The 13,139-nt window shown below is 49.4% G+C and overlaps 1 protein-coding gene across 1 annotated transcript in view; it reads right to left on the bottom strand.

The window, feature by feature from the left end:
- The window catches only part of LOC110518939 (mitochondrial adenyl nucleotide antiporter SLC25A23), a 26,344-nt gene extending 15,923 nt beyond the window's left edge, over positions 1–10,421 (bottom strand). Inside the window, 1 exon segment of the mRNA XM_090195243.1 lies at positions 9,219–10,421. Coding sequence (XP_090051369.1) covers positions 9,219–9,416 — 198 coding nt within the window. The 5' untranslated portion in view covers positions 9,417–10,421.
- Between the last annotated feature and the right edge of the window lie 2,718 nt (positions 10,422–13,139).

Genomic DNA, 13,139 nt, shown 5'->3' with positions numbered 1-13,139 from the left:
AAATAGACACCACAACACTACATAAATAGACACCACAACACCACATAAAGAGAGACACCACAACACTACATAAATAGACACCACAACACTACATAAAGAGACACCACAACACTACATAAAGAAAGACCACAACACTACATAAAGAGAGACCACTACATAAAGAGAGACACCACTACATAAAGAGAGACACCACTACATAAAGAGAGACACCACTACACAAAGAGAGACACCACTACACAAAGAGAGACACCACTACATAAAGAGAGACACCACTACACAAAGAGAGACACCACTACACAAAGAGAGACACCACTACACAAAGAGAGACACCACTACATAAAGAGAGACACCACTACATAAAGAGAGACACCACTACATAAAGAGAGACACCACTACATAAAGAGAGACACCACTACATAAAGAGAGACACCACTACATAAAGAAAGACACCACTACATAAAGAGAGACCTAAGACAACATATGCAGTACAGTAGTAGGCCAGGCCTATACCCTCTTTGTCCCAAATGGAGCCCTATATTACCTATGTAAAAGGAATACGGTTCTATTTGGGACACAGTCTTTACTGTGAGCAGTGTTTGACTTGGGCAGGAGTTTACCGGAGCTGAGGACCGGCACCTCAGGATTGTATACTGCTTGAGTTCATGCACCTCTCTTACCTATAATAGCCTATATACAAATATATTAGCTATAGTGGAGTTTCTGCATCTACTAAACTAAGGTCATACCAAGGATAATTTGCTACTTGATTTAGAATTTTAAAACCCCTTGTCGTATGAAAATAATATCTAATTATTTTTTGATTAAACATACCAACGCATTGAATAACAGATTCACTACATGGAACAACAGATAGTCCCCCCCCCCCCCCAAAAAAAAGGAAGTTTACTTATGAAGTATCTCTGAGTATATCTGAGAGATATACGGCCAAACCAGTCAGACGATACAGACAATTCTGTGACAAGACCAATTTTGGGGATATATTCTCATATTCTGACAAACACCGCTCAACCTCTGCCACCTTTCACCGCAGATGTGGAGGTGAGACACTGGTAGATGTGGAGGTGAGACACTGGTAGATGTGGAGGTGAGACACTGCCAGATGTGGAGGTGAGACACTGCCAGATGTGGAGGTGAGACACTGGTAGATGTGGAGATGAGACACTGGCAGATGTGGAGGTGAGACACTGCCAGATGTGGAGGTGAAACACTGCCAGATGTGGAGGTGAGACACTGGTAGATGTGGAGGTGAGACACTGCCAGATGTGGAGGTGAGACACTGACAGATGTGGAGGTGAGACACTGCCAGATGTGGAGGTGAGACACTGGTAGATGTGGAGGTGAGACACTGCCAGATGTGGAGGTGAGACACTGCCAGATGTGGAGGTGAGACACTGGTAGATGTGGAGGTGAGACACTGCCAGATGTGGAGGTGAGACACTGGTAGATGTGGAGGTGAGACACTGGCAGATGTGGAGGTGAGACACTGCCAGATGTGGAGGTGAGACACTGCCAGATGTGGAGGTGAGACACTGCCAGATGTGGAGGTGAGACACTGCCAGATGTGGAGGTGAGACAGTGCCAGATGTGGAGGTGAGACACTGGCAGATGTGGAGGTGAGACACTGCCAGATGTGGAGGTGAGACACTGCCAGATGTGGAGGTGAGACACTGCCAGATGTGGAGGTGAGACACTGGTAGATGTGGAGGTGAGACACTGCCAGATGTGGAGGTGAGACACTGCCAGATGTGGAGGTGAGACACTGGCAGATGTGGAGGTGAGACACTGCCAGATTTGGAGGTGAGACACTGCCAGATGTGGAGGTGAGACACTGGTAGATGTGGAGGTGAGACACTGGTAGATGTGGAGGTGAGACACTGCCAGATGTGGAGGTGAGACACTGGTAGATGTGGAGGTGAGACACTGCCAGATGTGGAGGTGAGACACTGTCAGATGTGGAGGTGAGACACTGCCAGATGTGGAGGTGAGACACTGCCAGATGTGGAGGTGAGACACTGGTAGATGTGGAGGTGAGACACTGCCAGATGTGGAGGTGAGACACTGCCAGATGTGGAGGTGAGACACTGGTAGATGTGGAGGTGAGACACTGGTAGATGTGGAGGTGAGACACTGCCAGATGTGGAGGTGAGACACTGGTAGATGTGGAGGTGAGACACTGGTAGATGTGGAGGTGAGACACTGGCAGATGTGGAGGTGAGACACTGCCAGATGTGGAGGTGAGACACTGGTAGATGTGGAGGTGAGACACTGGTAGATGTGGAGGTGAGACACTGGTAGATGTGGAGGTGAGACACTGGTAGATGTGGAGGTGAGACACTGGTAGATGTGGAGGTGAGACACTGGTAGATGTGGAGGTGAGACACTGGTAGATGTGGAGGTGAGACACTGCCAGATGTTGAGGTGAGACACTGCCAGATGTGGAGGTGAGACACTGGTAGATGTGGAGGTGAGACACTGCCAGATGTGGAGGTGAGACACTGGTAGATGTGGAGGTGAGACACTGGTAGATGTGGAGGTGAGACACTGGTAGATGTGGAGGTGAGACACTGCCAGATGTGGAGGTGAGACACTGGTAGATGTGGAGGTGAGACACTGGTAGATGTGGAGGTGAGACACTGGTAGATGTGGAGGTGAGACACTGGTAGATGTGGAGGTGAGACACTGCCAGATGTGGAGGTGAGACACTGGTAGATGTGGAGGTGAGAGACTGGTAGATGTGGAGGTGAGACACTGCCAGATGTTGAGGTGAGACACTGCCAGATGTGGAGGTGAGACACTGGTAGATGTGGAGGTGAGACACTGGTAGATGTGGAGGTGAGACACTGGCAGATGTGGAGGTGAGACACTGCCAGATGTGGAGGTGAGACACTGGTAGATGTGGAGGTGAGACACTGCCAGATGTGGAGGTGAGACACTGGTAGATGTGGAGGTGAGACACTGGTAGATGTGGAGGTGAGACACTGGTAGATGTGGAGGTGAGACACTGCCAGATGTGGAGGTGAGACACTGCCAGATGTGGAGGTGAGACACTGGTAGATGTGGAGGTGAGACACTGCCAGATGTGGAGGTGAGACACTGGTAGATGTGGAGGTGAGACACTGGTAGATGTGGAGGTGAGACACTGGTAGATGTGGAGGTGAGACACTGCCAGATGTGGAGGTGAGACACTGGTAGATGTGGAGGTGAGACACTGCCAGATGTGGAGGTGAGACACTGGTAGATGTGGAGGTGAGACACTGCCAGATGTGGAGGTGAGACACTGGCAGATGTGGAGGTGAGACACTGGTAGATGTGGAGGTGAGACACTGGTAGATGTGGAGGTGAGACACTGGTAGATGTGGAGGTGAGACACTGGTAGATGTGGAGGTGAGACACTGGTAGATGTGGAGGTGAGACACTGCCAGATGTTGAGGTGAGACACTGCCAGATGTGGAGGTGAGACACTGGTAGATGTGGAGGTGAGACACTGCCAGATGTGGAGGTGAGACACTGGTAGATGTGGAGGTGAGACACTGCCAGATGTGGAGGTGAGACACTGGTAGATGTGGAGGTGAGACACTGCCAGATGTGGAGGTGAGACACTGGTAGATGTGGAGGTGAGACACTGGTAGATGTGGAGGTGAGACACTGGTAGATGTGGAGGTGAGACACTGGTAGATGTGGAGGTGAGACACTGCCAGATGTGGAGGTGAGACACTGGTAGATGTGGAGGTGAGAGACTGGTAGATGTGGAGGTGAGACACTGCCAGATGTTGAGGTGAGACACTGCCAGATGTGGAGGTGAGACACTGGTAGATGTGGAGGTGAGACACTGGTAGATGTGGAGGTGAGACACTGGCAGATGTGGAGGTGAGACACTGCCAGATGTGGAGGTGAGACACTGGTAGATGTGGAGGTGAGACACTGCCAGATGTGGAGGTGAGACGCTGGTAGATGTGGAGGTGAGACACTGGTAGATGTGGAGGTGAGACACTGGTAGATGTGGAGGTGAGACACTGGTAGATGTGGAGGTGAGACACTGGTAGATGTGGAGGTGAGACACTGCCAGATGTGGAGGTGAGACACTGGTAGATGTGGAGGTGAGACACTGGTAGATGTGGAGGTGAGACACTGGTAGATGTGGAGGTGAGACACTGGTAGATGTGGAGGTGAGACACTGCCAGATGTGGAGGTGAGACACTGGTAGATGTGGAGGTGAGAGACTGGTAGATGTGGAGGTGAGACACTGCCAGATGTTGAGGTGAGACACTGCCAGATGTGGAGGTGAGACACTGGTAGATGTGGAGGTGAGACACTGGTAGATGTGGAGGTGAGACACTGGCAGATGTGGAGGTGAGACACTGCCAGATGTGGAGGTGAGACACTGGTAGATGTGGAGGTGAGACACTGCCAGATGTGGAGGTGAGACACTGGTAGATGTGGAGGTGAGACACTGGTAGATGTGGAGGTGAGACACTGGTAGATGTGGAGGTGAGACACTGCCAGATGTGGAGGTGAGACACTGCCAGATGTGGAGGTGAGACACTGGTAGATGTGGAGGTGAGACACTGCCAGATGTGGAGGTGAGACACTGGTAGATGTGGAGGTGAGACACTGGTAGATGTGGAGGTGAGACACTGGTAGATGTGGAGGTGAGACACTGCCAGATGTGGAGGTGAGACACTGGTAGATGTGGAGGTGAGACACTGCCAGATGTGGAGGTGAGACACTGGTAGATGTGGAGGTGAGACACTGCCAGATGTGGAGGTGAGACACTGGCAGATGTGGAGGTGAGACACTGGTAGATGTGGAGGTGAGACACTGGTAGATGTGGAGGTGAGACACTGGTAGATGTGGAGGTGAGACACTGGTAGATGTGGAGGTGAGACACTGGTAGATGTGGAGGTGAGACACTGCCAGATGTTGAGGTGAGACACTGCCAGATGTGGAGGTGAGACACTGGTAGATGTGGAGGTGAGACACTGCCAGATGTGGAGGTGAGACACTGGTAGATGTGGAGGTGAGACACTGCCAGATGTGGAGGTGAGACACTGGTAGATGTGGAGGTGAGACACTGCCAGATGTGGAGGTGAGACACTGGTAGATGTGGAGGTGAGACACTGGTAGATGTGGAGGTGAGACACTGGTAGATGTGGAGGTGAGACACTGGTAGATGTGGAGGTGAGACACTGCCAGATGTGGAGGTGAGACACTGGTAGATGTGGAGGTGAGAGACTGGTAGATGTGGAGGTGAGACACTGCCAGATGTTGAGGTGAGACACTGCCAGATGTGGAGGTGAGACACTGGTAGATGTGGAGGTGAGACACTGGTAGATGTGGAGGTGAGACACTGGCAGATGTGGAGGTGAGACACTGCCAGATGTGGAGGTGAGACACTGGTAGATGTGGAGGTGAGACACTGCCAGATGTGGAGGTGAGACGCTGGTAGATGTGGAGGTGAGACACTGGTAGATGTGGAGGTGAGACACTGGTAGATGTGGAGGTGAGACACTGCCAGATGTGGAGGTGAGACACTGCCAGATGTGGAGGTGAGACACTGGTAGATGTAGAGGTGAGACACTGCCAGATGTGGAGGTGAGACACTGGTAGATGTGGAGGTGAGACACTGGTAGATGTGGAGGTGAGACACTGGTAGATGTGGAGGTGAGACACTGCCAGATGTGGAGGTGAGACACTGGTAGATGTGGAGGTGAGACACTGCCAGATGTGGAGGTGAGACACTGGTAGATGTGGAGGTGAGACACTGGTAGATGTGGAGGTGAGACACTGGCAGATGTGGAGGTGAGACACTGCCAGATGTGGAGGTGAGACACTGCCAGATGTGGAGGTGAGACACTGGTAGATGTGGAGGTGAGACACTGCCAGATGTGGAGGTGAGACACTGGCAGATGTGGAGGTGAGACACTGGCAGATGTGGAGGTGAGACACTGCCAGATGTGGAGGTGAGACACTGGTAGATGTGGAGGTGAGACACTGCCAGATGTGGAGGTGAGACACTGCCAGATGTGGAGGTGAGACACTGCCAGATGTGGAGGTGAGACACTGCCAGATGTGGAGGTGAGACACTGCCAGATGTGGAGGTGAGACACTGCCAGATGTGGAGGTGAGACACTGCCAGATGTGGAGGTGAGACACTGGTAGATGTGGAGGTGAGACACTGCCAGATGTGGAGGTGAGACACTGGTAGATGTGGAGGTGAGACACTGCCAGATGTGGAGGTGAGACACTGGTAGATGTGGAGGTGAGACACTGCCAGATGTGGAGGTGAGACACTGGTAGATGTGGAGGTGAGACACTGCCAGATGTGGAGGTGAGACACTGCCAGATGTGGAGGTGAGACACTGCCAGATGTGGAGGTGAGACACTGGTAGATGTGGAGGTGAGACACTGCCAGATGTGGAGGTGAGACACTGCCAGATGTGGAGGTGAGACACTGCCAGATGTGGAGGTGAGACACTGCCAGATGTGGAGGTGAGACACTGCCAGATGTGGAGGTGAGACAGTGCCAGATGTGGAGGTGAGACACTGCCAGATGTGGAGGTGAGACACTGCCAGATGTGGAGGTGAGACACTGGCAGATGTGGAGGTGAGACACTGGTAGATGTGGAGGTGAGACACTGCCAGATGTGGAGGTGAGACAGTGCCAGATGTGGAGGTGAGACACTGCCAGATGTGGAGGTGAGACACTGCCAGATGTGGAGGTGAGACACTGCCAGATGTGGAGGTGAGACACTGCCAGATGTGGAGGTGAGACAGTGCCAGATGTGGAGGTGAGACACTGCCAGATGTGGAGGTGAGACACTGCCAGATGTGGAGGTGAGACACTGCCAGATGTGGAGGTGAGACACTGCCAGATGTGGAGGTGAGACACTGCCAGATGTGGAGGTGAGACACTGGCAGATGTGGAGGTGAGACACTGGCAGATGCAGTGGATTGCATCCAATGCAACAACAACAAAGAAGACAGATTTTGACGAGGTGTTAAACAGACCATTTTATTTTCAATGGTTAACCGCCTGAGTGAACTATCTTAATTTATCCACCATCTTTGTCTATAGACCTATATCCCATCGCAGTCAGAGTTCAGGCAGAGGTCAGATGTAGTTGCTTCACATTCCAATTCATCAATAATGGTGATCATTGATCAGTCATTGATCTGTTCAGTGAGATGATTCAGCTCAGGAGGTTACCTATCTTCATATAGCCTAGTAGTCTCAGGAGGTTACCTATCTATCTTCATATAGCCTGGTGGTCTCAGGAGGTTACCTATCTATCTTCAAATAGCCTGGTGATCTCAGGAGGTTACCTATCTATCTTCATATAGCCTGGTGGTCTCAGGAGGTTACCTATCTATCTTCATATAGCCTGGTGGTCTCAGGAGGTTACCTATCTATCTTCATATAGCCTGGTGGTCTCAGGAGGTTACCTATCTATCTTCATATAGCCTGGTTGTCTCAGGAGGTTACCTATCTATCTTCATATAGCCTGGTGGTCTCAGGAGGTTACCTATCTATCTTCATATAGCCTGGTGCTCTCAGGAGGTTACCTATCTATCTTCATATAGCCTGGTGGTCTCAGGAGGTTACCTATCTATCTTCATATAGCCTGGTGGTCTCAGGAGGTTACCTATCTATCTTCATATAGCCTGGTGGTCTCAGGAGGTTACCTATCTATCTTCATATAGCCTGGTGGTCTCAGGAGGTTACCTATCTATCTTCATATAGCCTGGTGGTCTCAGGAGGTTACCTATCTATCTTCATATAGCCTGGTGCTCTCAGAAGGTTACCTATCTATCTTCATATAGCCTGGTGGTCTCAGGAGGTTACCTATCTATCTTCATATAGCCTGGTGTTCTCAGGAGGTTACCTATCTATCTTCATATAGCCTGGTGGTCTCAGGAGGTTACCTATCTATCTTCATATAGCCTGGTGTTCTCAGGAGGTTACCTATCTATCTTCATATAGCCTGGTGGTCCCAGATGTGTTAGTGCTTTTGCAAAGCTCCAGTGCTGTCATTGTCAAGACATGTTTGGCATGATAGCACAAACTGACTGGCACTCAGGCTACCTTCGTATAGCCTATACCAGGGATGGGCAACTGCAGTCCCCGGGGCCCTGATGGGTGTCAAATGTTTGCCCCCAGCTGACACACCTGACTCCAATAATCATTTCATCATCAAATCAAACTTTATTCGTCACATGCGCAGAATACAACAAGTGTAGACCTTACCGTGAAATCTGTATTTACAAGCTCTTAACCAACAGTGCAGTTCCAGAAGAGTTTAAGAGAATATTAACCAAATAAACTAATGTAAATAATAATACAAAGTAACATGACAATAACGGTAGGAGTCAGTATGCAGGGGTACAGATCATGATCTTCAGTGGAAATTGTAATAAGTTTAACCAGCTGTGTTTACTGGGGATGGTGGAAAGGTGTGACACCACTCAGCCCAGAGGACTGGAGTTGCCCACCCCAGGCCTATACCGTGGAGTTGCCCACCCCAGGCCTATACTGTGGAGTTGCCCACCCCAGGCCTATACTGTGGAGTTGCCCACCCCAGGCCTATACTGTGGAGTTGCCCACCCAAGGCCTATACTGTGGAGTTGCCCACCCAAGGCCTATACTGTAGAGTTGCCCACCCCAGGCCTATACTGTGGAGTTGCCCACCCCAGGCCTATACTGTGGAGTTGCCCACCCCAGGCCTATACTGTGGAGTTGCCCACCCCTGGCCTATACTGTGGAGTTGCCCACCCCAGGCCTATACTGTGGAGTTCAACCGCCCTGCTCTTGTCTGAGCCTAATACAGTCAAATACATATCCAATCTCCCCACAGCAGACTACTGTCTGACCTGTAGAGGAGTCTAATAGAGTAGAACAGAACAGAGTAGGGTAGGATATGGAAGAGGTGAAAAAAAAGTATGGGTGATGCAGGTACAGGGGGGAATCCTCATCAGTGACATCACACACACACACACACGCGCGCACGCACGCACACACACACACACACACACACACACATAACATGCAATTAGTGGCTGGTGTTGGCTAGGGGGAACCCCACCGTATGAGTTTAGGCTATAGCCAAACGTTTCATGTAAAAAAAAAACGTAATTCGTGATCATCATCAAGGTATACCGAATGACAGCCGAGTTGCTGCCCGGGCTCGTTGGCTGCTTACCCGGTCCACCGCGCGGCGGGAGAGCCCACGTTTCGCCAAACCCACACGGAGCTCGTGGATATCGATGACTCCATCACTGTTCAAGTCCAGTTCGTCGAACAGTTCCACCCATCGCTTCTCCCTCTCCGGGTCGCCATCCTCCTGGCAGCGGGCCTGGGTCCTCCAGCCCCGTGGGATCCGAGCCCCCGGCGGACCCATGCGTGGTGACGGTTGGCTGCGTCGGTTAGATCCCGGTGGAATAGCCTATAGAGTCATCGGCGTCCGATGTCCAAATCAGGATAGATGTTTTGTTGTTGTAATATTCAGGCTACTCAGTCAGTAAATATATCGGGAGAAGGACAGAGACAGATGTGCAGATTAAAAACAATCGAACGGTGGACCTCACGACGCGCTCCCATTCGCGGTCATGCTGTACATGTTACACATCATCTCACAGTTTTAACACCCGTTTTTATACCGTAATTGGTTGTAAATAGTTGTTTATTTATCCGTCAAGAAACCAGGAAGCGACGGTAACCTAACATAGTAGTAAAGACAGAAAGCCCTTCCTTCTTTCGGTGCTTTAGAACGGAGCGCGGCAAACTGCCAGAACCGAAACCTTAATCCAGTGTCAAATTAATCTCGGTAACGGATATACCCGAGACGTTTAAAGATTAGGCCTGTACATGTCGTCCTCTTGTTTTTTTTGGGACGCACACCAACCCCGGGTGGTTTGTAATGCACCGTCCTGACGTTACGATCCGTCAGAATGTGACAGCAAATGCGCACTTTGCAGCGTTGCAAATAGTTGGTCCGTGTCGGGTCGCTGTCATGCGAAGAACATATTATCTAGGCCAATGCTGCTAATGTATCCTTGCTTCAAGTCAGAAACCGTCGCCGTCGCGTCAACTGAGAAAGCGAAGCGTCGAAGGAATGTGTTGTCTTGAGTCTGCGCCGTAGCCTAGCCCTCTGTAGACTACCAGGGACACGCATTTAGTTCAGTCCCCACACACAAGGACCCAAGGTGAATTGAAAAACACTGTTGAAACGGTCTCGTAGGCAATGGTGGGACTCGCTCTCGTAATACAATCCTGAAATATCGTAGTAATAGTTCTTGAGTCTATTACAGTTCAATGACATTGTACATTTTCTATACCACATGTTGTAGACTATATGATGTTTTCTTTCAGTACATTATGAATCACTCTGTTGGACTGATGCCAGGAATGCCCCTTTATAAATCATGTTTGCAACAATAACATGGTCCTGTGTTGCAGTAACACACACAGATACGGGCGGGCGCCCACTCAAATAAAGTCAAGTGGCCTTCTCAGACAAATGTCCAGCACACACCCAACCCCCTGGCTTATCAACTAGTCACCTGTTACAACTAGTCACACACCCAACCATCTGGCTTATCAACTAGTCACCTGTTACAACTAGTCACACCTGTTACAACTAGTCAGCTGTTACAACTAGTCACACCTGTTACAACTAGTCACCTGTTACAACGAGTCACACCTGTTACAACTAGTCACCTGTTACAACTAGTCACCTGTTACAACTAGTCACCTGTTACAACGAGTCACACCTGTTACAACTAGTCACACCTGTTACAACTAGTCAGCTGTTACAACTAGTCACACCTGTTACAACTAGTCACCTGTTACAACTAGTCACACCTGTTACAACGAGTTACCTGTTACAACGAGTCACACCTGTTACAACTAGTCACACCTGTTACAACTAGTCAGCTGTTACAACTAGTCACACCTGTTACAACTAGTCACACCTGTTACAACTAGTCACACCTGTTACAACTAGTCACACCTGTTACAACTAGTCACCTGTTACAACGAGTCACACCTGTTACAACTAGTCACCTGTTACAACTAGTCACCTGTTACAACGAGTCACACCTGTTACAACTAGTCACACCTGTTACAACTAGTCAGCTGTTACAACTAGTCACACCTGTTACAACTAGTCACACCTGTTACAACTAGTCACACCTGTTACAACTAGTCACACCTGTTACAACTAGTCAGCTGTTACAACTAGTCACCTGTTACAACTAGTCACCTGTTACAACTAGTCACCTGTTACAACGAGTCACACCTGTTACAACTAGTCAGCTGTTACAACTAGTCACCTGTTACAACTAGTCACCTGTTACAACTAGTCACCTGTTACAACGAGTCACACCTGTTACAACTAGTCAGCTGTTACAACTAGTCACCTGTTACAACTAGTCACCTGTTACAACTAGTCACACACCCAATCATCTGGCTTATCAACTAGTCACCTGTTACAACTAGTCACACACCCAACCATCTGGCTTATCAACTAGTCACCTGTTACAACTAGTCACACCTGTTACAACTAGTCAGCTGTTACAACTAGTCACACCTGTTACAACTAGTCACACCTGTTACAACTAGTCAGCTGTTACAACTAGTCACCTGTTACAACTAGTCACACACCCAATCATCTGGCTTATCAACTAGTCACCTGTTACAACTAGTCACACACCCAACCATCTGGCTTATCAACTAGTCACCTGTTACAACTAGTCACCTGTTACAACTAGTCACACCTGTTACAACTAGTCAGCTGTTACAACTAGTCACACCTGTTACAACTAGTCACCTGTTACAACTAGTCACACCTGTTACAACGAGTCACACCTGTTACAACTAGTCAGCTGTTACAACTAGTCACCTGTTACAACTAGTCAGCTGTTACAACGAGTCACCTGTTACAACGAGTCACACCTGTTACAACTAGTCACCTGTTACAACTAGTCACACCTGTTACAACTAGTTACACCTGTTACAACTAGTCACACCTGTTACAACTAGTCACACCTGGCACTCTCTCTCTCTCTCTTTCACTCTTTTGTTTTCACACATATATTATGTTCTATCCTCACGGGGACCTAAAATGTATTTCTATTCAAATCCTATTTTCCCCAACTCCTAAACCTAACTCCTAACCCCTAACCCCTAACCCCTAACCCCTAACCCTAACTCCTAACTCCTAACCCCTAACCCTAACTCCTAACTCCTAACCCCTAACCCTAAACCTAACTCCTAACTCCTAACCCCTAACCCAAAACCCTAAACCTAACTCCTAACCCCTAACCCAAAACCCTAAACCTAGCCCTAAACCTAACTCCTACCCCCTAACCCAAAACCTAACTCCTAACCCCTAACCCAAAAGCTAACCCTAAACCCTAAACCTACCCCACTAACCCCTAACCCAAAACCCTAAACCCTAACCCAAAACCTAACTCCTAACCCCTAACCCAAAACCTAACCCTAAACCCTAAACCTACCCCACTAACCCCTTACCCTAATTCTAACCCGAACCCCTAAACTTAAAATAGCCTTTGTCATCATGGGGAAGTGGGAAATCTCCCCATAAACCAAGCCGCACGCATGCACACACACACACACGCATGCACACACACACACACATGCACACACACGCATGCACACACACACACACATGCACACACACGCATGCACACACACACACACATGCACACACACGCACGCACACACACACACACGCACACACACACTTTCCATAGTTGGAGTGGTGAGGCCAGTGTATCACCTGTTCGTCTGTCATCACCCCTCTCTCTGGTGAATGGACTTTTCCCATCACACTGACTGGTTGGCTGAGAAGTGAGAACACACATGCTGACAGACTGGCCATTCGATCTCTGACACACACACACACTGTCTCCTGATTACCTCATTGTGTGTGCTGGCCCGTCTTTCTTTTCCCGGTGTTAACGGTTCCGGTGCATTAACGATCAGGTGTTGTCGGAGCACACGTACACCTCCTGTCTTACATTACCCTCCATCTCTCCCCCATCCATCCATCCGTCCATCCATCTCACCCCCATCCATCCATCCGTCCATCCTCCTCCCT

Source organism: Oncorhynchus mykiss, chromosome 13, assembly GCF_057628025.1.
Source record: "Oncorhynchus mykiss isolate SJ-2025 chromosome 13, ASM5762802v1, whole genome shotgun sequence".
Taxonomy (NCBI): Eukaryota; Metazoa; Chordata; class Actinopteri; order Salmoniformes; family Salmonidae; genus Oncorhynchus; species Oncorhynchus mykiss.
Note: the sequence above shows the minus strand (reverse complement) of the source record. Positions and strands in the feature narration are given on the sequence as shown.